The sequence below is a fragment of the Episyrphus balteatus genome, chromosome 1, assembly GCF_945859705.1.
Source record: "Episyrphus balteatus chromosome 1, idEpiBalt1.1, whole genome shotgun sequence".
In the NCBI taxonomy this organism is placed as follows: domain Eukaryota; kingdom Metazoa; phylum Arthropoda; class Insecta; order Diptera; family Syrphidae; genus Episyrphus; species Episyrphus balteatus.
In genome coordinates this window covers 92,351,633-92,375,909 of record NC_079134.1, presented here as the reverse complement: position 1 = coordinate 92,375,909, position 24,277 = coordinate 92,351,633, and the positions used below count along the sequence as shown (strand labels likewise).

At 31.3% G+C, this 24,277-nt stretch overlaps 1 protein-coding gene across 2 annotated transcripts in view; it reads left to right on the top strand.

Annotated features, from left to right (window-relative positions):
• LOC129921221 (eukaryotic translation initiation factor 5A) overlaps positions 1-22,997 on the top strand; it is a 28,731-nt gene extending 5,734 nt beyond the window's left edge. For both annotated transcript variants that reach the window (XM_056002953.1, XM_056002954.1), the window contains exons 2-4: positions 22,195-22,420; positions 22,487-22,688; positions 22,753-22,997. In XM_056002953.1, coding sequence (XP_055858928.1) covers positions 22,212-22,420; positions 22,487-22,688; positions 22,753-22,824 — 483 coding nt within the window. In that variant the 5' untranslated portion in view covers positions 22,195-22,211 and the 3' untranslated portion in view covers positions 22,825-22,997. The remainder of the gene's footprint in view (positions 1-22,194; positions 22,421-22,486; positions 22,689-22,752) is intronic.
• Positions 22,998-24,277: the final 1,280 nt, after the last annotated feature.

Here is a 24,277-nt window from a genome sequence, read left to right as displayed (position 1 = left end):
TTAAGTCAAAGACGTTTTTTTGTTTAGCAAACTTTTGCCAATACTGTTGTAGTCCTTTAAATTATCTACAATTAAAAAAAAAACTAGCTCTCTACGACCCACAAGAGCCGAGAAATTAATTTTTTAAAAAAGTTCCAAAAGCCCAACGAAAAACAGAAAAAATTCAATCAAATTCAATATGAGCTTTTTTCGAAATAATGACATAAATGTGTTTTTTAACAACAAGAATATGACTTTAAATGGCTGCCATTTTGTATTTACTCACTCAAATGCAATGAAATTACATAAAACGATAGAAAATATTATAATGAATATAAATATTATAAATATTATAAGGAAGAGAATGTATGTTTTTTTTGGTCTACGACAATTTGGAGCAAAGATATTCAGCCCTATGATGGTAGCCGATCGGAAAAATATCCGATCGGAGAAAAGTTCCGATCGGAAGATTTTTGTATTCACGGTACCCGAATTTGAGGAGAAAAATTGACTTCAAACAACGCACTCACTTGACATCTACCAGTTTGCAAAAATATTTTTTTTATCGTGAAAATAACATTTAACAAAACACTAGAAACACAAAAACATACAATTACTTGCTCATTACTGTTTTGTGCACTCAATTGTGTGTTTTCGAACAATTTATTTGTTTATTATTCCAATTTTTTTGGTTTTTATATTTTTCGGATAGTATTTCACGTTTGATTTTCTATCGGAAGGAATCGGAAAGAAAAAAAAGCACAAAGCACTACCCGTCGCAAATATTTTGACAGTTCACTGCATAGCATCGCATGTATTTTGAATTTTCAACGCACCTAAGATTTTTTTCGTAAATCTGTCCGATTTTACAGTCGGAAGGGTTAAAATCATATGAAAACTGAAAAAATCGTACAAATCGGATACAAATCTCTTCCGATCGGCTACCATAATAGGGCTGATTAGCTTAGAAGTAAAATATCCCAAAAAATGCATTTTTGTGAATAACTCCGCTAAAAAGAATAATCAGGTGGTGAGAAATTAAGGTTAAAGGCCCCAGCCCATAGAATCCGTTGCGTCCGTTCCGTCTACCATCCGTTGAAGTTGAAGTTTGGGACAGAAAGGGGTGACCCATAGAATACGTCGTACGACGGATTGCTTTTTGACAGCTCACTTCAAATTCCGAGGTGTGTTCGATATTTTATCGCTGAATGTGCACTAAGGAAGTTCTGATGCAAGAAATTTTTAACTATTATTGTTGTTCTTTTTTTTTAATAAAATAAAATGCGCGACTAGATTTCATGTAGGTACTTGCTCTTCAGTTAAAAACAATTTTTAATAACAGATTATCATTTGTATATGACTTTTGGCATAGTAAAATTGAACTCTACAACAGAATTTTAGTTGTGCACTCTAAAACAGAAAATTGAACAGATCTATTGTTGACAACCAATGTCAAACCATACGACGGATGAAAAAGTAGAAAGTTGGGCAACTTCTTCCGTCGAAACCGTCCGTCTCCGTCCGATCCGTCGCTTATGGGTCGCTTCCCATAACAACGTGTGTATTTTATCGAGCTGTCAGTCAAAAACTTCGACGGAACGGACGCAACGGATTCTATGGGCTGGGGCCTTAAGCCTTTCAAATATACCCCTATCGATCCATGAAATAAAAACTGACAGTGCCTCTGTGCGCAAGGTTAGGCCCTTTTTTCCGACGCTTTGACTGGAGTACATTACAAAGTTGAATTATAAGTTGACAACTTATTTTATTCACTATTTTTTAAATTTCTAGTTTCTCATCAAAAGTTGACCAACTTTCTGTTTTAAAAATATCAATTATTAAAAATACTGTCAATTTAAAATTTCTTAAAGTTGTCTCATTCTAACTGAAGTTTTTAATATTGATTCATTTCTCAACAGTGTTAAAAAAAATTACATGGCCAGTTATTCACTAGTTTAAAAAATACATCTGGATGTAAAGAAATTGAAATGTCAAAAATAAATCCAAATCCATGATATTCACTATCACACAGAGAAAAAAATAGTCATTTTTAACTATTTTCATAGCTAAAAATATTTTGGATCTGGATTTATTTTTGACATTTGACAATTTTATATCCAGATGTATTTTTTAAACTAGTGAATAATATGGCCGTAAGTACGTATAGAAAAAATAGTGGGGCGGCTTAGCATCGTGCACTTTGTGATGAAATCATGAAATTAACGTCGTTGGTAGTACTCAATATAAGAGTTATTTTGAGATATTGTGCCACCTTGTATTTCATCTAAAAGGGTAGATACAAGAGTTTTTCTGTGTTGCACTTTCTTTGTTGCATATCATAGTATAGGTAATGAAACATTTTTATTAATACTATACGCCTGATCGAATAAAATTAATACCAAAATGTCTCGACGATCAAAAGTTGTTGGACTCTTCATCAATAGTCTTTTACTTAAAGAGCAAGAGTCACAATTTTACCAATTACTCTTTGGAAATAAGTGGTAGGCTAATGAAATTTTATATGGACATTTTAAATGTCATAGAAAAAAACAATAACATATGCGCATCAAATTATTTTAGGTTAAAGGGTGTTTTTTTGGTGACAAAGAACGCTTTTAAAATGTTACCATTGCACCACGCGGAAAATGTATGCATTTTTTTTTGGAGTGCATACAAGTGTTATACAGTTGTGTTCATAAAACAGCAGTGCTGCCTAAATTAACGTCGAGGGCAACTCCATAACGCATACCTCGAGGGCAACTCCATAACGCATACCTTTTTCTCTTGAAACTATGGTTTTGCCCTTTTCGAAGTTTGCTTCGGGTCATTATCTAGTTGGTATACCCAAAAAACAGCATTTTCTCTTCAGTACAGGGTAACATACCCTCCTCAAGAATTTTTACAGATATCCTCTTGGGATTTAAGGGTTCACGGGAGTATGTGAGAAGACAAAAAAAATGCAGCAAAGGATCCACGATACACCGTGAAAACGGTGAAGCATGGCGGTGCAAAACTGATGCTTTTCATGCAACGGGGTTGAGCTTATTTATTCCATCAAGGGTATAATGGCGTATGTAAAAATTCTGTACATACTATGATAACCAAAAATAAAACAAATTTCAATTATATTTACCATGGGACATTTAATTTTCATGACAGACTTAAAGAGCTTGCTCTATCTCTAAATTATTCTGGTATTGAGTACTACCAACGATCTCAATTTCATGCTTTTATCACAAAGCGCACAATTTACCTCTTTTTTAATGCTAAGCCGCCCCACTAAAACGGGTTTGGCAGAGAACCGGAAAAAAACATGAATTTTATTAGGTGCGTCCCACCAAGTGAGATCTCTGAGGGCTCAAAAAATTTTATAAGTGAAACCAAAAATCTCAGCTGAGCGCTCACTTTTTTTTCTTAGATTTCTGAGACGAAAATTTTTTGTATTCAATTTCTCAGTTTTCTTTCTTTAATTTTTTTTTTGTTATTGTTTTGACGTTTGTTTTTTTGGTTGTGTGCGGGCAAAAAAGTGCTAAAAACATGAACAATTTAATGAAAATTTGAAGAAAATGTTATTTTTTGTTCTTGTTTCACGAAATAACTTATTTTGAAATCATTTTTTATCGCAATTTAATATTTGAAGAACAGTTGCAATTGTGTGGAGTTGCAGTTGAAGTGTAGGATTTGAAACAAATTTGGATTCATGTGAGAAACTTGTCCCACAAAATTATTTTGCTCTCTTTCAAAATGACATTGAGCCCTCAGAGATTTTTTCTCGGTGGAACGCGCCTATTCAAAAACTTTTTTCCCTTTACATTTTTCGTATATGCATACGAGTAAATTAATATATTTGTATTAACAGCCGAAGTCGTTTCGTTTTGTTTAATTAGCAAATTCCTCTTAATAAATGGTTGAAAAACTTATTATTTGGAATATCTTAATTCATTGGTTTTGGCATAGAATCTACCCATTTCTGGTTGCAATTTTTACCGAAGATCAGCACTTATTGGAGAACTAATTCTGCAAACCTCTGGTGCAGGGCAATAAAACTCGCGGCAATAATCCCTGCAGGTATTATTACCCAAATGAAAAGGAAATATCCCCTGCAGGCTTTATTTTCTTTTTAATATGGCAATTATACCCGTGGGTGTAATAGCCTTTTCTTATTTCATTTTCCAGTTTTAACTGATCGAAAAACAAAAAAAATTGCAACGCTACGAGCCATACACTTTAAGAAAGGTATGGGGGGCATGTTGCTTCTCTGCAACCCCCCTGCTTGGGCACACTATAGGATTTGGAGTGAGGGCAAATTTTCTTCAAAATTTAAAAGTTTCTAGGAATCCAAAAGAAACTTTTTACATACCCAAACTTGTCCCCACTCCAAATCCTATAGTAAGCCCAAGCAAGGGGTTGCAGCGGGGCAGATACCTTCCTTAAATTTTAAATGCCTTACTACAAGTGGAAGTGCTTATTATTCACATTCAGTGGCTTAATACCTTTTCGATGGGTGTTATTACCACTTTAAAAGAAAATAAAGAATGCAGGAGATATTTCCTTTTTGTAATAACACCTGCAGGGGGTATTATCGCGGGTGTTAATGCACTGCATCCAAACCTCTATCTTCAGCTAATTCTTAATTATTATTATTATTATTATTATTATTATTATTATTATTATTATTATTATTATTATTATTATTATTATTATTATTATTATTATTATTATTATTATTATTATTATTATTATTATTATTATTATTATTATTATTATTATTATTATTATTACTATTATTATTATTATTATTATTATTATTATTATTATTATTATTATTATTATTATTATTATTAATGGTTTAGGTTAGATTATTGAAAAAGCTTTGATTTTGTTTCGTTCAAACAAGAGCTTTTTTACATTCTCCCTATAAGCAGGAGGGCCACTACAGGCTTAACTCACCGAGCTAAAGAAAAATTAAAATTGTAAGTGAAAGAGGACTATTAGTAGTTACGAAAACCATAGGTTTTTCCCGTCCGCTTGCTGGTATGGCAAAATGCAATGAGCATTTCATAGAGCTAAAGGCCGATATAAGTGTCAAATTAATAGAAATAACATCTTCCCATATTCAGAGGTTTTCCGAGTCAAAGGTTGTCAGTTTCGTAATGTAGCCTTTTTTATATTAGAAGCGAGTTTCTTCACAAAGTCTTGTTGTTGATTATGTTTTTCGAATTTTTTTCGCTATAAAATAAAAGTCATTAACATTTAGATGCAAAACGATATTTTTGAAAAAGCTTGATAGCTTCTGAGGACGACCCAAATTATGTGCGAAAGTACGAAAAATTCAGGAAAAATAATCAAAAAAAAAATGTGCTCCTTTGTACTTATCGAGTTAGGTGGCGAAATTAATTTTAAATTAAAGTAAAAAACGTATACTTCTGAAAACCAAAAGTTTTCCCAGTCAAAAATTACAAGTTTGGTCATGCAGCCTGTTTTAAGGTAAGGTGCGTTCTTCACTTCTAACGTTGCCCCAGGCTTTGGACCTCTAAATTTTGAAAGAAGACGTTATTACCTTTATTTTGACATCATTGATCCTTTAATACCAATATTATTCATTACCAGCAAACTTTTTGTCTCATTTTTCCTCGTATTTTTATAATTTTTAAAATACTTTGCATATACATATAAAAAATAAACACAAATGGCCTAACAACTTGTATTGTAGGAAGGTTTTACCTTTGTATTGATACCAACAAAATTCCTTAACTCGTCTACCAACACATCAAAAAACAGGACTTAGCAAAAAAAAAAAAAAAACATGTTCCATCGCTTCTAACCTTTAAACGGGCTGCATGACAAAACTACCCGATCTTTGATCCGGAAGACCTCTGAATTTTGATAGCTGACAATATTATTTTTAATTCGTCACCAATATCGTCTTTTAGCTTTATGATATGCACAATGCACATTACTACGCCAATCGTGCGGACGGGAAGACATGTAGTTTTCGTAACTCCTAATAGTTCCCTTTCACTTCCAATTTTAATTTTTCCTTAGCTCGATGAGTTAAGAATTTCTGTAGTGGCCGCCCGGTTTGATGTCGTTGTTTTGGTGGAATCGCCCTTAGAATATCTTATTTTGATCGGTCCATGAGAGGTAAAATGTTTGAACTTTTGAAAAATATCGTCAAAATTATAATTTTTTTAAATAATGTCAACTACAGGTAAATAAGGGCTCAAATTATATACCAAATTAATGCTGATGTAATTTTTTTGAGTAACCTGGGGTGGAATCGGCTAAAGTGATAGTTGATTGTTACCTTTTTGATTGTCACTTTTGACCATCACCTATTCTTTGCTCTGAGTAAAGTGATCACCAAAACCCTACAAGTGCAGAGATTTCGATGAGTATTCGACTCACATGGGGAAGATCGAAGTTAGATCCCTACCGGTGCCCATTTTTTTTTTATTTCTTAATAAATATTAAATATTTTATATTTTTTCTCCACAAGAAACCATATTTTACTCATCGAACTAAAAATTGAGGTTCGGCGTTGAGGATTGCAATAAAAATAGAAAGTGATGATATGTAAATAGCTGTCACCCACAATCCATAACAATAAGGTGATCGTCACTTTGATAATCACCTTACGTGGAGCAAAAGAACTTATTGTGATGATCAACAATCACCTTAGCTGATTCCACCCATGCTTGTCAGGTTAGATGATAGCATTACGTTGCGTTTTCGCGAAAAGGGGTATCAAAATTTTCAATATAATTTTTTTTTTACATGGAGTATGAATCAATTTTATTTGAGTAGTTTTGAGTATTTTTATGAAAAAAATAACTAAATAGAGATACTGTGGGTAATGAAAGATTGTTGAAAATAAAATAATAAAGTTTGTAATAAGTTATGCATTATATTTTGTAATTTTATGCCATATAATATGTAATTTTATGCTTACAAAGAATGGGATTTCCTGCGGTGTTCATCGAAGTATTTTCGATGAAGCTTGGAGGATAAAACGCTTTTCTGCTTTGTTGACATTTTATTTGATGATGTCGAAAAGGATTCAAAGGAAGGGATTTCCTTTCGTTTGAATCTCTCATTCAGTGTTTGTTTCTGATCGCAAAAGGGAATCTACAACAAACGTTCAAAATTTTAGTTGCGGCATTGGTGTTTTTGCAGATGCAATCTATTTTCCATACTTTTAGCAACGCTGCATCCAGTGCACTTGATAAAACTGACCAGTTCCATTTTTACTTGCGATATAGGTACTATGTATCAAGTTATGCATTCGTACAAAAAAAAAAAAAAGTTGAGATAACATTTTTCCATGACGTAACGATGGTAGCCAATGCCAAAAAAGTGGGTCCCGGAAGTCCGTCTGTCTGCCTGTCTGTACGGATGGACCGATTAATGTCAAACTTGGTATGTAGCGTTATTTGGCGACACTTCAGAGGGGTTTTTGGAATTAATTTTTTTGGACCAAAAATAACGGTACTTTTCATATACCCATTTTAGTAAAATTGAAATATCTCGAATACGGCTCCAACGATTTTGTTTAAAAATTCAAATGTTAGTTTTAAGCTAAGGTCTATCTTTCAATGAAAAATTTTTTTTTGAAAATCATTATTAACCGTACCTGCCATAGAACCGTTTTTTTTCAAATCCGATTATCTCCGAAATTGCTTATTCGATTTCAACGAAACTTTTTGTGAAGAAGCACAATTATATAATTTAAATATAAACCAACAATAAAATTTCGAAAAAAATAATTTTTGGATTCCTAAAAAATATTTGAAATTTTTTTTTTAAATCAAATTTTCCAAAACGGGACATTGAATTTTTTGAAATTTTGTTTTTAGATGTTGATTAGTGATTTCATTAAAGATGATTTTATTGACCAATTTGTACTAATAGTTTTTGTTGGAAAATGTATTTTCCGTCGGCTTTTTTGGTCGTATTGATTGTTGCAATGAAACAATAAAGTTACATTTACTTTCCCGACGTTTCGGCAGAGATTGCTGCCTTCTTCAGGGGAACTTTATTTAAACAAAAAATTACGTTATTAGTTAATTTGTATAATGACAATATTTTTAAAACAATAAATTAACTCACTTTTTTGAATAAAATTATAATTATTTTAACATTTAAAAATAAATAAATAAATAGTTTTTAAAAAAACATTTTAAATAAATTAAAAGAAAATTTGCACTTCTGATGAAGTTGAGTCCATTTTTATTTTTGAGAGACAAGAGAACAGTAGACAGCAGAGATGTGTTGTGTGTCTTGCTTTCTGTTCATGTTGTTGTTATCCAATATATGTAATTTTTCGAGGGTATAGCGTTTAGATACATGTTTCTCTGTTTGTAAAATTTTGACGTCTTCAAAATCTGGAGAATGTCCGTATTCAATAATGTGGCTTGCCAGTGCTGTCTTTCCGGAGCTATTTGATTTTATATCCGATTTATGGTTTGCGATTCGCTGCCGAAGAAGTTGTTTTGTGGTTCCAATGTAGCACAAGTTACAGGGTTCGTTTTGTTTTCCTTTGCAGTTTATTTTTTAAATAACATCTGTTTGTTTGTCTTTATCAGGTTTTGTTATTAATTTTGAGAAGAGATGGTTTAGAGTTTTGTTTGACTTAAAAGCCAAGGAAACATCGGTAATATTTTTACATATAGAATCTTTGAAGTTCTCACTTAGATTCTCGACATAAACTATACTTTTAAAGTATGTTATTAGTGATTTCTACAAAATGGCATACCAATTTTATTTTAAATTAGTTTTTTTTGTACGAATGCATTACTTGATACATAGTAAAACTTTTTTTTCAAAATATTTTTTATAAAATTTAAGTTAAACCAAGAAAAAACAAAAAAAAATTCAAAATTAGGAAAAACATCCAAAAATGGTATAAAAAGTCTTTTTTCAAAATTTAACTTTTTTCGTAAACTTTTAATTTTTCCTTGGTTTATCTTAAATTGAAACGATATTTATCAATAAAATGTTCGAATAAACTCAAAAGAATTTGATTTTGCTCATAAAAAAGTTCAAAGAAGTAAGTCATTTAGACCTGCAGAAATATGGTGTTTTACTTCATCTCAAAAATTCAAACCCTCACAACAGAAAAACTGTTTGATGAATAAGTCTGAAACTTTGCATATTAATTTCAGGTATATTAAGCTTCAATAATTATGCCTCAGTTCAATCTTATCACCCATAGAAATTAAATAGCGGTAAATTTTCTAAAAAACCATAAAAATGCATATTTTGATAGCTTTTCTAAATTAATTTAAAAAATAAGAAAAAAATTTGTTTAACAAAGCAAACTTAATTTCTTTGTAGAAAATTGAATGAATTTTTTAAATGTGTCCTTGAATATTCTGTACAGTGATCCGTTGTTGAGATATTGATAGTCAAAGTAGTCCAGTAATTTTAGGTTTCATCTGCGGAAAAATTCCTACTGGGCTCGATTTTGGTATAGACCTTCATTACGGCGTTGTTATGAAGATGTCAAAAATCGACATTGATATCGCGTCCGCGTTAGAAGTTATAGAGGTCAAAAGGTCACGAAAATAAGTTTTTCGCATTTATATCGCGACCTGTTGCTCGGAGGTCAATAGGGGTCTATAGAAAAATTGTTCGTCATAAATTATACAAATATTGCCTTATGCATTTTTCTGTGAAATCAACCGTTTTCGGAATAGAGCGATTTCAAGCGTAGGCATAATACGTGATACGTAATAATAGGTTTGTTTTATTAAGAGTGAATAATTTTGTATTTGAATACTGAAAAATACATGTGTAAGCTCTTTTTTTTATTATATGCATTTTTTTAACTTTGACTTGTAATTGACATTCAAACTAACTTACTAAACTTGCTAACTAGCTTACTAATTAACTATATAATTAAATCTTAGCAGTTAGTTTAGACCTTCTTCCAACCATCGTGTCGAACTGAAACTTTATATATGTATGCAGTTTGGATGACAACATATAATTTTGTTGGTTTGGTCTCAGGGTAGCGGCACTCCAAATCCGCACATAAGTAAGTTAGTTAGTAAGTTAATTAGTAAGTTAGTTAGTAAGTTAGTTAGTTAGTTAGTAAGTAAGTTAGTTTAGTTAGTTAGTAAGTTAGTTTGAATGTCAATTAAAGTGAAACTTATAAAAACGTTTTAATAAAAAACAAAAGAGCTTACACATGTATTTTTCAGTATTCAAATACAAAATTATTCACTCTTAATAAAACAAACCAATTATTACGTATCATGTATTATGCCTACGCTTGAAATCGCTCTATTCCGAAAACGGTTGATTTCACAGAAAAATGCATGAGACAATATTTGTAGATAATTTTATGACGAACAATTTTTCTATATACCCCTATTGACCTCCGAGCAACAGGTCGCGATATAAATGCGAAAAACTGATTTTCGTGACCTTTTGACCTCTATAACTTCTAACGCGGACGCGATATCAATGTCGATTTTTCACATCTTCATAACAACGCCGTAATGAAGGTCTATACCAAAATCGAGCCCAGTAGGAATTTTTCCGCAGATTGGGGTAAAAAAATGCCTAAAATTACTGGGCTAAAGTCAAAAGTATGGTTTTTGGTTTGATGACTTATATTGCAGTTAAAAAAAATCGTAGAAGTTTAAAACAGAATGAATCTTAAAGCCAAATAAATAGCCTTTCTAAAAATAATAATCATTTTTTCAGAAAAAATTTTCCCACTTTCTTAAGAGAAAAGTAAAAACAAACAAAAATTGGAATATTTTTGTTTTTTAACAGTTTCAACGATTTAGCTATTTTACCGTTAGAAAAAAAATATTTTAACATTTAATCCTAAAACTAGAAGAATAGAGCTTTTACACGCTTTTTATTTTGTCATGATGCGATCATTTTTTACTGAGATACAGCCTATCGAATATCACTAAAAAAATCACGATTTTTTTTTTGTTCCCTTAATTTTTTGGGCTAGTGTATATCAATCAAAACTGCATACTTGGAGGGCAATTTAATTTCAGATTTTTTTTTTTTTAAACGAATTTTATTTTTTTTTCCAAACCTTTTTGCCTGATTGATTGGTGGGTTCATCAAATGAAGACTTTTTTAAATTTTTGTTCCAGCTATAAGGTGCAATGTCATTTACGTTATCGAATGCAAAATCAATGGAACCACGACTTTTTTCATTAGTTTGGGTTCGGTCAACTTGCTTTACCAATTCTATTTTCAAGAACTGTGAATTTAAATAGAAGAAGAGTTGGTTTTTCAAACTGTTAGACTATACCACAATACCTACTAGGTAATTAATAAAAAGCTCAAACATTGAACAAAAATCTTAAAATAAAAAAAAAAGTTCAAAACTACATAACATATTTTTTATTCAAAAAATCAAGGGGCACGGTAGTGCCCAGCCAAGTTCTCTAGCAACTTTGGCACTACACCCTTATTTACAGGAAACAACTCAGGCCATTTTCGACCCCCCTCTAACTTCCACACCAAAGATGCTAGAAATTTCAAACTCACTACATTTGTTGAGCTCGGAAAAACCAAACTCCTCACAAAATTTCAGCCTCCTACGATGAGTAGTTTCTGAGATATAGGGCTTCAAAAATCGCAAAAACCGTAACTGACTCACTGACTCACTGACAGATCATCAAAATTATGGAGAACTTCCCGATATCGTAGAAACTTGAAATTTTACACGGTGATAGGACTTGTGGTGTATACAAAGGAAAAAATCGAAAATTTGAGATTTTCAATTCAGGGGGCGTGGCATCCGCCCATTTTCACTGAATTTTCATCATATATTATAGAGCACTTCTGATTATCGTAGAATCTTGAAATTTGGTAGAATAGTAGAGCTGGTAGTTAATACAAAGGAAAAAATTTAAAACTTGAGAATTTCAGCCAGGGGGCGTGGCAACCGCCCATTTCCGCTGAATTTTCATAAATTATTATAGAGCATTTCTGATTGTCGTAGAATCTTGAAATTTTGTAGAATGGTAGAGCTGGTAGTTTATACAAAAAAAAAAATTTAAAATTTGGGAATTTCAGCCAGGGGGCGTGGCAACCGCCCATTTCCGCTGAATTTTCATAAATTATTATAGAGCACTTCTGATTGTCGTAGAATCTTGAAATTTGGTAGAATAGTAGAGCTGGTAGTTTATACAAAGGAAAAAATTTAAAGTTTGAGAATGGACCTATCACTGTGCCAAATTTCATGATTCTACTGCACTCCAAAGTGCTCCATATAATTTACACTAATAATATAAAAGAAGGCGGCTACCACGCCCCCTGATTGAAAAATTTCAAATTTTCGATTTTTTCCTTTGTATGTACCACATGGCCTATCACTGTGCCAAATTTCAAGTTTCTAGGACAACGGGAAGTGCTTCATAATTTTGATGATCTGTCAGTGAGTCAGTCAGTCAGTCAGTCAGTTACGGTTTTCGTGATTTTTGGAACATTGTATCTTAGAAACTACTTATGCTAAATATCTGAAATTTACTGAGGTGCTTCTTCTTGACTAGCTTAACAAATAATGTGAGTTTGAAACTTTTGGCTTCTTTGGTATAGAAGTTAGAGGGGTGTGGAAAATGCCCTGAGTTGTATCCTGTAAATAAGGGTGTAGTGCCAAAGTTGCTAGAGAACTTGGCTGGGCACTACCGTGCCCCTTGATTAAAATAGAATATAAATAACAAAATAAAACAGGTAAATATACATAACATTAAATTAGAGATATCACAATTGATTTAAAAGTATCTCTTGTACAAATCATAAAAAAATCTACTCTTGAGCATATACTATTAGCCTCTCTGATGCAACGGGAAATAGGTTCATTGCGCCCATAGTTCCTGCGATGATATTGTTCATATATTACAAAACGTTCACGTGTTAATCTAGATGGTGCATTTCCTTCAAAAACTAGGTTTTTTAAAGGAGGGCATTGTATATGACCGGTTAAAATATCTCTAACAAACATGACTGAAAAATATTTCCGTCTTGTTTCCAGAGTTTTGATTCCAAATAATAAGCATCTGGTTTCGTAAGAAGGTTTAGGAATTCTCCAATTTAACTTAAAAAAACAAACCTCGTAAAATGTCTTTGAACTCTTTCGATTCTTACCGAAGAATTAGAATAATATGGATTCCAAACTGTACAGCAATACTCAAGCACAGATCTCACTAATGAATTGAATAAAGTTACCAATGTAAAAGTATCATTGAATTCCCTAGTGTTTCTTTTAAGAAAACCTAGCATTTGATTTGCCTTATTGACCATATAGTCATAATGCGGATTAAATGACAAACTTACATCAAAGATAACTCCTAGATCTTTTTTCTGCATTACTCTTTCTAGCTCAGTGTTATTAACATTATATTCAAAAGTAATTGGACTATGGTTTCTGTAACAGGATAAAACTTGACATTTGGCCACATTGAGATCAAGGCAATTTGTCTTGCACCACTTGACCAAACATTCCAAGTCAGCTAACAAAAGATTACAATCATCTTTGTTTGAAATTCTACGATAAAGTTTCAGATCATCGGCAAAAAGAAGACAGTGCGAATTAAGAAAAAAATTGGGGATGTCATTAATGAAAATAAGGAAAAGCAATGGTCCCAAGTGACTTCCTTGTGGAACGCCAGATGGAACATATATATTATCAGATTGGTAATTTAAAATTTTTACAACTTGCACTCGTTCAGTGAGATAAGACTCTAACCACATTAACAAAGATGAGTGAATGCCAAAGCATTTGAGTTTAAACAAAAGAATTTTATGATTTACCCTGTCAAAGGCTTTAGCAAAATCTGTAAAGATAATATCTGTTTGAAAACCTTTTTCCATATTTGTTAATATGGCATTCGTCATAATCGTTAAATTCGTTGCAGTTGATTTGCCCACAACAAAACCATGCTGGTAAACTGATATTTTTTCTTGAATTGTTCCCGATATTCTTTTATAAACTATTTTTTCAAATATTTTCGGTATAGCTGAGATTTTACAAATTGGTCTATAGTTAGTTATATCTTGCTTAGATCCAGACTTAAAGATCGGAGACAAGAAAGACATTTTCCACGCATCTATAAAAATTCCTTTTGACAAAGATAAATTGAATATCATTGTTAGTGGTTGAGCTATCGCCACAGCACATTTTTTTAAAAGAATAGGAAGAATGTTATCAGGCCCATCACTCTTATTAAGATCTAGACTTAATAAAGCTTCTTTTACTTCATCTTTGCTAAATATAAGTGATCCAATATCAACACATTGACTAACCCTCGGCAAATCTTGATTTGTCAGCGATTCTGAAGAATACACTGATTGAAAATATTTCGCAAACAAATTGCAAATATCCGATACTTCACTAGATGTAGTGCTTAAGTACTTCATACAACTAGGTAGTCCATATGATTTTCGTTTAAGATTAATAAAACTCCAGAAACGCTTACTATTACTTTTAAGATCACTTTCAACTGAAAGTACATATATATAGTTTTGATATAAAAATTTATTTAAGTAATTAAAACTACGTTGGCAGTTCAAATAAATTGCACGAAGACTTAGATTTTCTTTATTTTTTTTGTAAGCATATGCTTTGTTTTTTTGGTTCTTCAAATTGCTTAACCTTCTATTAAACCAGATAGGATTAGAATTCTTTTTAACATTTTTTTTTTTGAAACATATTTTTCAATCGCGTTTTTTAAAATTGATGTAAAGATAGCGTAATCATTTTTTAAATCAGAAACGGTTAAAACATTTTGCCATGAAATACATGACAAATAATCTACCATTGCATCAAAGTTAGCATTTTTATAATTGTATTCAGTTATATCACTAGTATTTTTGATTTTTAAATATTTATAAAACAATAACTCTCCTTCAATTGCAAAATGATGAACCGAATTATTTACTACAGGAAATTCCGATTTTTCTATACAAAACAGAAATTCTTTATCCACAAATATTAAATCAAGAATGCGACTTAAATCATTTTGTAGAGAGTTAATTTGTATTAAATCGTATTGACTCAAGAAATCAACAATAGATGATTCAATTTCGGTTGTAACATCGAAAGGAATTAAATATTTGTCCTCGGAGTCTAAAATCCATTTAACATTTCCAATATTAAAATCACCAGCGAAAACAATATGCTGGGAGTTATTTAAATTATCTAAAATTATTTTAGAATTGAGCAACTGGGAACCACTGTGCGGCACTTCAGTCGTTTGAACTCATGATATTACTATCGTTTATATATACAAGGATTTTGTTCATTTCTTCATAAAAATACTCAAATAAAATTGATGTATACTGCCGTACTAAGCAAAAAGTGCGTATGAGACAAAAATCCAAAATTGAGTTAAGGGTATATTTGACTTCCTGAAACAATGCCCCATTTATATGTTAACTAAAAACATCGTATTGCCAATTCCAAGTGGCTCAAAATAGTCAATGAAGATGAGCACAACGATATTACTCCGCTGTATTCCTTAATGGAAAAATGCATTTTTTTCTAACACTAGGAATTAAAAAAAACATTTTTTTACGCATTTGGGAAGCTTGAATAGCTGGTCATAGATCGGATATTAACAACGGACATTCACAAAAAACTGCTCTAGCTTTACATTGTGTAGATGAGGGACATAGGCCAGATTATAACAATGAAGATATTTTACAAACAGAGAAGCATTTTGATAAAAGAATGGTTTTAGAAATGCTACATATTTTAGATACAGACAATACTGTAAATAGGAGATCGGATTGTGAAGGGCTTAGTAGTATTTATAGTCAGTTTGTTAAAAGGAACTATTTCTCAAGGTGAATTTTATAATCAATTGGAGATACAAAAATCTTCTATAACTTATTTGAAAGGTAGTAATGTAAAGGTGAATACTACAACAGGATTCTTAAAAATTCAATCATTAAATAGCGTAAATAGGGGTAAAACGAAATTGCAAAAAGTGGCTATTTTCTTAAAGCAACGTTGTAGAAAGCTGATTGGTATTGGTATTAAAGGTATTGAACAAATTCTAGAAAATTTCAAAACGAAGTTATAAACGATTTTTTAAAACTAAAGCATGAAGTAGACCTTTGAAAAAGTGGTGGTTATAGGTAGGGGACATTTTGCAAATTTGAAAAATGCCATTTGAAAGATAATGAACAAAAATGAAGGGTCTCTGCGTTTCAAAATATGAATTTTTGAAAAACACTTACTTTTTTAGGGGTATTTTTCGGTGATTTTTATTTTTAGCAATTTTTTGGAGCTTTCAAAAAATCTAAAATTTATAGGACATATAGGCTTTGGCCATGGTAAAAATGGCAGTGATTCCTTTATGGTATGGGGCTTTTTGCTAGCTTTTGGTGTGGGTTACTTGGTCTCCTTGAGGAAACAATGGATGGGTATTCTTTTTTAGATATTTTATAGACAAACCTGCACCAGAGTGTCGAATAATTAGGCTAGGACGGATTGTTTATCTTCAATAAAGGTAACGACCCTAAGCAAAACTCGGTCTTTTTGAGTGAATTTTTGCTCAAAAACATTCAAAACCAGGTCCAAACGCCCCCCAGTCACTCGGTTTGGATACTATTGAGCATATGTGAGCCCATTTGGTGAGAAAAGTAAGAAAGCATTCAAAGGATTAGCTGAAACGAGTCCTATGGGAAGAGTGGATAAGATTCGGCCCAAATGTTGCAAAAAACCTATTAAAATCAATGCCTTCAAGTGAGTTTGACCTCGTCAAGTCTAGGGGGTAGACTAAAATGTATTAATTCCCAAAAAAATTCAGGTATTTATACATTTAACATCGATTTTCATTGTTTTTTCTTCTCTGTATACTTACTTTTGTAATGCGAAATTTTGTACTGCGTTTAGTGTTTTGTCAGTTTTTCATTTAGTATTGTTTATTTGACAATTTTTTTTTTCGAAAATGTGTTAGATTTTTTTTTGCGGTCTTGGTTAAACAAAGTTAGGGGTGTATACTTACTTTTGTGACTGAGTGAAGTTTCTTAAATATGAGTAGACTAATGTTTTCCACAAAAAAGCTAAAAATATGCTTTAGTAACACTACTTATCGTTTTAAAGGTAGTGCGCTCAAAAGAGTGGTATATATGTATAGAAAATATGGTTTTTGTCTATTTTCGTCAAATGGTCAGTGTTATCTAAACAAATTATCATAGTATGTGTAGATTATGGTTTTTTTGCATATCGTCGGACTCATAAGGAAGCCTCGTTACTCCACCTTTTTTCGAAAATGACTTTTGAATGCAATTTTTTAGAAAATATGTAGTCAGAAAATTTGAGGTCATTCCGAAAACTCTAAATAGACTTAAATTCAAATTTTGTAAAGCACTTTACTCCCCAACTACTCTGTTGTTTCTCTACTCTTTTGTCTCTCATGTAAAATTTTGACTTCGGGACTTACGAGGTTTCCTTATAGTCCGGTCAAATTAGACTAAAATAAGGGGGTGAGGTTACATTAATTCCCAGCAAGCTGAAATTCGGTCGGATTGTTGGAAACACCATCATAAATTAAATCTAAAAAGTCCTCATCGATCCGAGACCTGGAAAAAAAGTTACTTGGGGTCAAAGGTCACAAAAACTGGTTTTTCACGATTTTCAGCAAAATGGTAAGTCTTATCAAAAAATTTTCCATGCAAGAATTGTAGACCAAATTATTATATATAAAAAGTGTCATGACACTTTTTTTCCTAAGACCCACCGTTTCTTAGGTATAACGATTCAAAAAGTTGAAGTTGAGTTGTAATTGTCATAATCAGGCCTATTCTGAAAAAAGAACTCCCAACTGAAAAGTTCTTGAAATTTCATTGTTTTTTTAAGTTGGAATTTGTTTCTTCGATGGTTAAGAATATGGGGAAAGGAAAAAAAAAATGAAAATTTTCACCATTTATCCGATTGGGGCACTCCTCCCGAAACCATTTCTCTGGGAATTTTTGTTTAGAATAGGTCTGAAGATGTACAGGGTGTTCGATAGAGAATGGACAACCCTAAAACGGCTGATAGCTACACTTAAGACTGTTCTAAAACCAGATAGAAAAAAGTTCTATCGCAACCAGTTCATAAAATATTGGCTTTTTTTCGTTCAGTGCATTTTAAATTTTATCATCTTATGTTTTCGTTCACTACAACCACGAATGAATGATTTTTTTTTTTTATAATTTTCTACAATAATTGGATGAGTACATAAACACTTTAAAAATTTCGTAGCTATTGCACACTTTCCTTAAAAAGAATTTGAAATCTGTTTTTCGATGCAAAATATAAAAAAAGTATTTTATGAAAATTTTTAAACTCCTGTGGTATAAATAAATCTATGGAAACCTAGGTGGCCAACTTTCTTAAAAATATTCCCCTTAGATGAGAATATTTTAAAGATATAAATAAATCTTTCGAAACCTACGTGGCCAACTTTCTTAAAAATATTCGACTTAGATGAGAACATTTTTAAGAAAGTTGGCCACCTAGGTTTCCATAGATTTATTTATACCTAAGAATATAAGAACTTTTCAGTTGGGAGTTCTTTTTTCAGAATAGGCCTGATTATGACAATTACAACTCAACTTCAACTTTTTGAATCGTTATACCTAAGAAACGGTGGGTCTTAGGAAAAAAAGTGTCATGACACTTTTTATATATAATAATCTGGTCTACAATTCTTGCATGGAAAATTTTTTGATAAGACTTACCATTTTGCTGAAAATCGTGAAAAAACCAGTTTTTGTGACCTTTGACCCCAAGTAAATTTTTTTCCAGGTCTGGGATCGATGAGGACTTTTTAGATTTAATTTATGATGGTGTTTCCAACAATCCGACCAAATTTCAGCTTGCTGGGAATTAATGTAACCTCGGATGTCTAAATTGACCGGACTATTATGAGGGCGACGATAAATTCAATTCAGTTATTATTTCTCAGAGCAATAATTGATTTGGGAAAAAAAATCAAAAGTAAGAGATTTGTGTACTTAAGTTTTCTAAAATGCAGTTTCTGAAATATATTTTAAACTTATTTTGTAGCCCATGATGTTTTCCATAAAAAATATAAAGATGTGTTTTTTCATAGCTGCCAACGTTTAAAAGATATTAGCTTTCAGAGAAAGTCCAGAAATAACGCTACATACCAAGTTTGACATTAATCGGTCCATCCATAAAGGCTTCAGCTTCGTATACAGACAGACGGAATTCCGGGACCCACTTTTTTGGTATACTCTATCATCGTAATGTCATGTCTAATTGTTATCTCAACTTTTTTTTGTACGAATGCATAACTTGATATATAATACCTATATCGCAAGAAAAAACAATCTAGGTCGACTTTTCTATGAAAAAATACTTAAAATAAACAATCGAAATAGCAATTTCCAAAGATGGTTTTAAATAAAATGCACGACTTGGTCGCACGAACTTGCTCTTAGAGTTCAAGTTGCTTAAATTTTTAAGACTTTTTATATAGAAATTTGGGTAGGTATATAAAAACAAAACAAATAAGATAATATATAAAAAAAAAAATAAAAAAAAAAACAAATTAAAAAAAATAAAATTAATTTTTCACAAAAATAAAACAACATCTGAAATCAAATCGCGCCACAAAACAAGTATGCAGTTTTATTTGCTATATTAAGGTGCATTTTTAGAAAAAAAAAATTTTCAAAATCGTTAGAGCCGTTTTTTTAAAAACTAATGTTTTATAAATTACTTTAAGTTTAAAAATAAAATTGTTATGCTATTTTGTAGAAATCACTAATCAACGTCTAAAAACAAAATTTCAAAAAAAAATTCAATGTCCCGTTTTCGAAAATTTGATTTTTCCAAAACAAATTTCAATTTTTTTTTTTAAATCCAAAAATTATTTTTTTCAAAATTTTATTTTTGGCTTATATTTAAATTATGTAAATGCTTTTTGTTGAAATACAGTAAGTAGTTTTGCAGAAAATCCGATTTGAAAAAAGCGGTCCTATGGCAGGTACCGTTAATAATGATTTAAAAAAAATTTTTTTTCTTCAAAAGATAGACCTTGTTTAAAAACTAAAATTTGAATTTTTTAAACAAAATCGTTGGAGTTGTTTTCGTGAAATTAAGCTTTTCCGAAATTTTTGTATGACAGCTACCGTTATTTTTGGTCCAAAACATTTAATTCCAAAAACCCCTCTGGAGAGTCTCCAAAAACAGCTACATAGCAAGTTTGAAATCAATCGGATCATCCGTTTAGGCTCTAGTTCCTTATACAGACAGACGGACTTCCGGGACCCACTTTTTTGGCATTATCTATCATCGTAATGTCATGGAAAAATGTTATCTCAACTTTTTTTTTGTACGAATGCATAACTTGATACAGTGGCGACAAAATAAATAGCACATGTATCCTAAAATTTCTAAAATGAAAGTTTTTCGCACTTTTTTAACTTAAAAGAGCTTTTTTTATTAATGAGGAAGTAAGAAAACAGATATATTTGATTTATTAAAAAAGAAATTAAGTACATTGAAATCTTTAACAAAAAATAACAACAAAATCATTAATACAGCTCAAGTTTTTTAGGACAAAATAAATAGCACACTTCCTAAAAACAAATTAACAAAAATTTTAACACAGTTAAAAGAAAATAACTAGTATTTGGCTGGGTAACCCTTATTACTTATCACAGCATAAAACCAGCGGTTACTGAGTACCAAGCTCGTCGAAAGTTTGTCCAGATTTCGCTTTTCCCACGTCACTCTACAAGTCCTCAATAGGATTCAGATCTGGGGACTGGCTTGGCAATTCCATAACACCGATTTATTGAACGGATAGCAATTGTTTCACAGACTTAGTCTTATGTTTTGGATCGTTATCCTGTAGAAATGTCCACTTTAAAGACATTTCCTTCACAGTAAAAGGTAGAATAGTGTCCCTTAGGATTTCCTTGTACTTAAGGTGGTCCATAATACCCTCTATCCGATGAAATGGCCCCACACCATGCCAAGAAAAATATCCCCAAACAAGAATACTAGCCCCACCATCCTTAACAGTCTATATTTTATACTGCGGGTCACATTTCAACTGCCCCACGCGGGGAATTTCCGTATGGGGCATTTGGAAATGCTCCCTATGGGGCATTTGGAAATGCTCCCTATGGGGCATAAGAGGCCTTTTGAACGATTTCGGAGTCTTGTTACGTCTATTAACCGCTGGTTTTATGCTGTGATAAGTAATAAGGGTTACCCAACCAAATAATAGTTATTTTCTTTTAACTGTGTTAAAATTTTTGTTAATTTGTTTTTGTTTTTAGGAAATGTGCTATTTATTTTGTCCTAAAAAACTTGAGCTGTATTAATGATTTTGTTGTTATTTTTTGTTAAAGATTTTAATGTACTTAATTTCTTTTTTAATAAATCAAATATATCTGTGTTCTTACTTTCTCATTAATAAAACAGCTCTTTTAAGTTAAAAAAGTGCGAAAAACTTTCATTTTAGAAATTTTAGGGTACATATGCTATTTATTTTGTCGCCACTGTATATAGTAGCTATATCGCAAGTAAAAAATCATATTTGTTATATACGATTGATGGTCTTTCAACCTGATATAAGGCAAGCTTTTAAAAATGATAAATCAGTTCCAAACCATACGAATATTTACAGGTTGCTGTTCAAAAATAAAAGTTGGAAATTGAGTTTATTGAAATAATGTAGCAAAGTAGCATACGAAATGAAAAATATTTTGAACTTTTTGCCTTAGAGCCACTCAAATGAGATCTAGACATTGTCGCTAAAAAGTCAGAATCAATCAACAAAATATGAAAATGTTTGATTTATTTTATGATGTAAAAGCAGTGTCATTTTGAATTTAAAATTGAGGTCTTTATTTTAATTTTGAACTTAAGAGTGAGGTTTACGTCTTTCTTAATATTTGGTTGCTACTTTTTCAGGATTAAGTAAATGATGAATCATACATTTATTTTTGTTGAGTAAAATATTAAGTTTGTAGACTTCTAAAAAAGATTGCAAATGCAAACGCAAACCAAAATATATATATAAAAAAACAGGACATTAAATCCATTTGGTTGTTCAATTCTGTTTAAAATGAAGATCACGAACAAATAATGAGTATTCTCAATTAATTTAAAATTTATAGCCTAAACACAAATTATAATTTATATTTTACAAAAAGTCACTAATAAATAATTAATAGCAAAAATACTTTTTACTTTAATTTCAGAGTGATAATTATCAAAAATGGCAGAAATGGATGAACATCATTTTGAAACCGGAGATTCCGGTGCCTCCAACACTTATCCTATGCAGTGTTCTGCCTTACGTAAGAATGGATTTGTCATGCTAAAGGGCCGTCCATGCAAAATCGTAGAAATGTCGACCTCTAAAACCGGCAAACACGGTCATGCCAAAGTTCATATGGTTGGAATCGATATTTTTTCAAACAAAAAGTAACAGTTTTTAAATTGTTCAAATTGTATAGCAAATCCTTCAGTTTTGTCTTTTTTTTAATTAAGATACGAGGATATTTGTCCCTCAACGCATAATATGGATGTTCCTCACGTTAAAAGGGAAGATTACCAATTGACCGATATTAGTGATGATGGTTTTCTTACTTTGATGTCAGACAATGGAGAAATTCGTGAAGATCTGAAAGTTCCAGAAGGTGATTTGGGAAATAGCTTACGTTCAGACTTTGATGCAGGAAAGGATCTCTTGGTATTTTAAATCTTTTTTTAAACTAATACAATTGATAATCCCTTTTTCTTCTATTTTTTTTAAGTGTACGGTTCTAAAGTCCTGTAACGAGGAATGTGTCATTGCAATTAAAACAAACACAGCCCTTGACAAATAAAACCAATTCTAAAAATCTGGCATTATCCGGTTGCTTAATTAACCTATTGTATATATATGTATACGTTTAAAAATTGAAATGCATATGTATACAAGAGACTAAGGTAGCGTTTAGTGATAAAAAGGTGAAAACAATAAATTTTTGCCAATAAAATATTTTTTACTTTAACTAAATTTGTATCTTTTAATTCTAAAACATTGCGAAAATGTTAATTAAGCTTTCATATAAATGTATAGTGCTGTTATCACAATTGATGCTTTTTAATTTGAATTCTTTTGACATTTAATTAAATAGCAAGATTTTTGCCATAAGAACCGAAATATACTTTTCTGAAGGTTTTGCTGAACTCCAAATATTACCGTTATAAAATACAATAAACAACGTTAATTACTGTTTTTCTTTCAAAAACTATTTGAATCTTTCCGATCTCTTACGGCCATATTATTCACTATTTTTAAAATGTATCTGAATGTAAAGAAATTTAAATTCAAATCCACAATAATTCACTACTTAAATCCAATTTTTTAAATCCAATCTTGTTAAATCCAAATAAATTTAAACTGCTCTCTGGACGTCTGTTTAACTTTATAAATCCAAATGCGAAAATTCATTTTCACAGTTCTCAGTCGTTATGGCAAATATTTTGAGAAGGAAAAATAAAGATAAATGCAAATTATAAAAGAATTATTGAGAGATCACATACAGCCCTATTCTACTATTCGATTCACGTGAATCGGAAGATTTAATTCATTAACCAAGTCGAATTGTCTTTGATGACATAATACTTAAAATCTAAGTTAATTACTCTAAGCCTAAGCTATTGAAAACATAGTTTTGAATTTAGTACATTCAAAATTGTCATTTACAGACTCGATGCAAAAGTAAAGTATAAATTATTAGGCCAAAGGGACTTAACAATAATCAAATTTACAGCTGACTTAAATATTTTTAGTTTCTATACAATTTAACCGGGTGGCAATGGTGCAGTGGATGTAGTGCTTGAATGCTAATCTGGAGGTGTCGGTTCGAGCTCTACCACAGGCAGCACTCTTTTCTTTATTCCCCAGCTGGGAAGCCACCCGTGGGATTATATGAGATAATAATCATCTTATTCTCAATTCACTGTACCAACAAAAACTCTTTCATATCTTTCTATTCCTTCTAACAAGTGCAGTGCAATTTGCATTTAAAAAACCTTTGGTCTTACAGGCATATAGTTAAAAAAAAACCTAGCGTTGGCCTTTAACTATTTGGCTTTTGGTATGGTGAAATCTGTAGAAATTAGTTAAATATTTAAGTGGTCTTTAAATTTTATTATTGGTAAGGCCCAAAGACTGACCTAACTTAATCTAAAGCCAAAAACTTACACAAAGGTTGAGGTAAATATCGTAAAAATTTAAACTGTTTTCAAAACAGAAAAACAGTTTCTAGATACCGCTACAAAATATGTTGA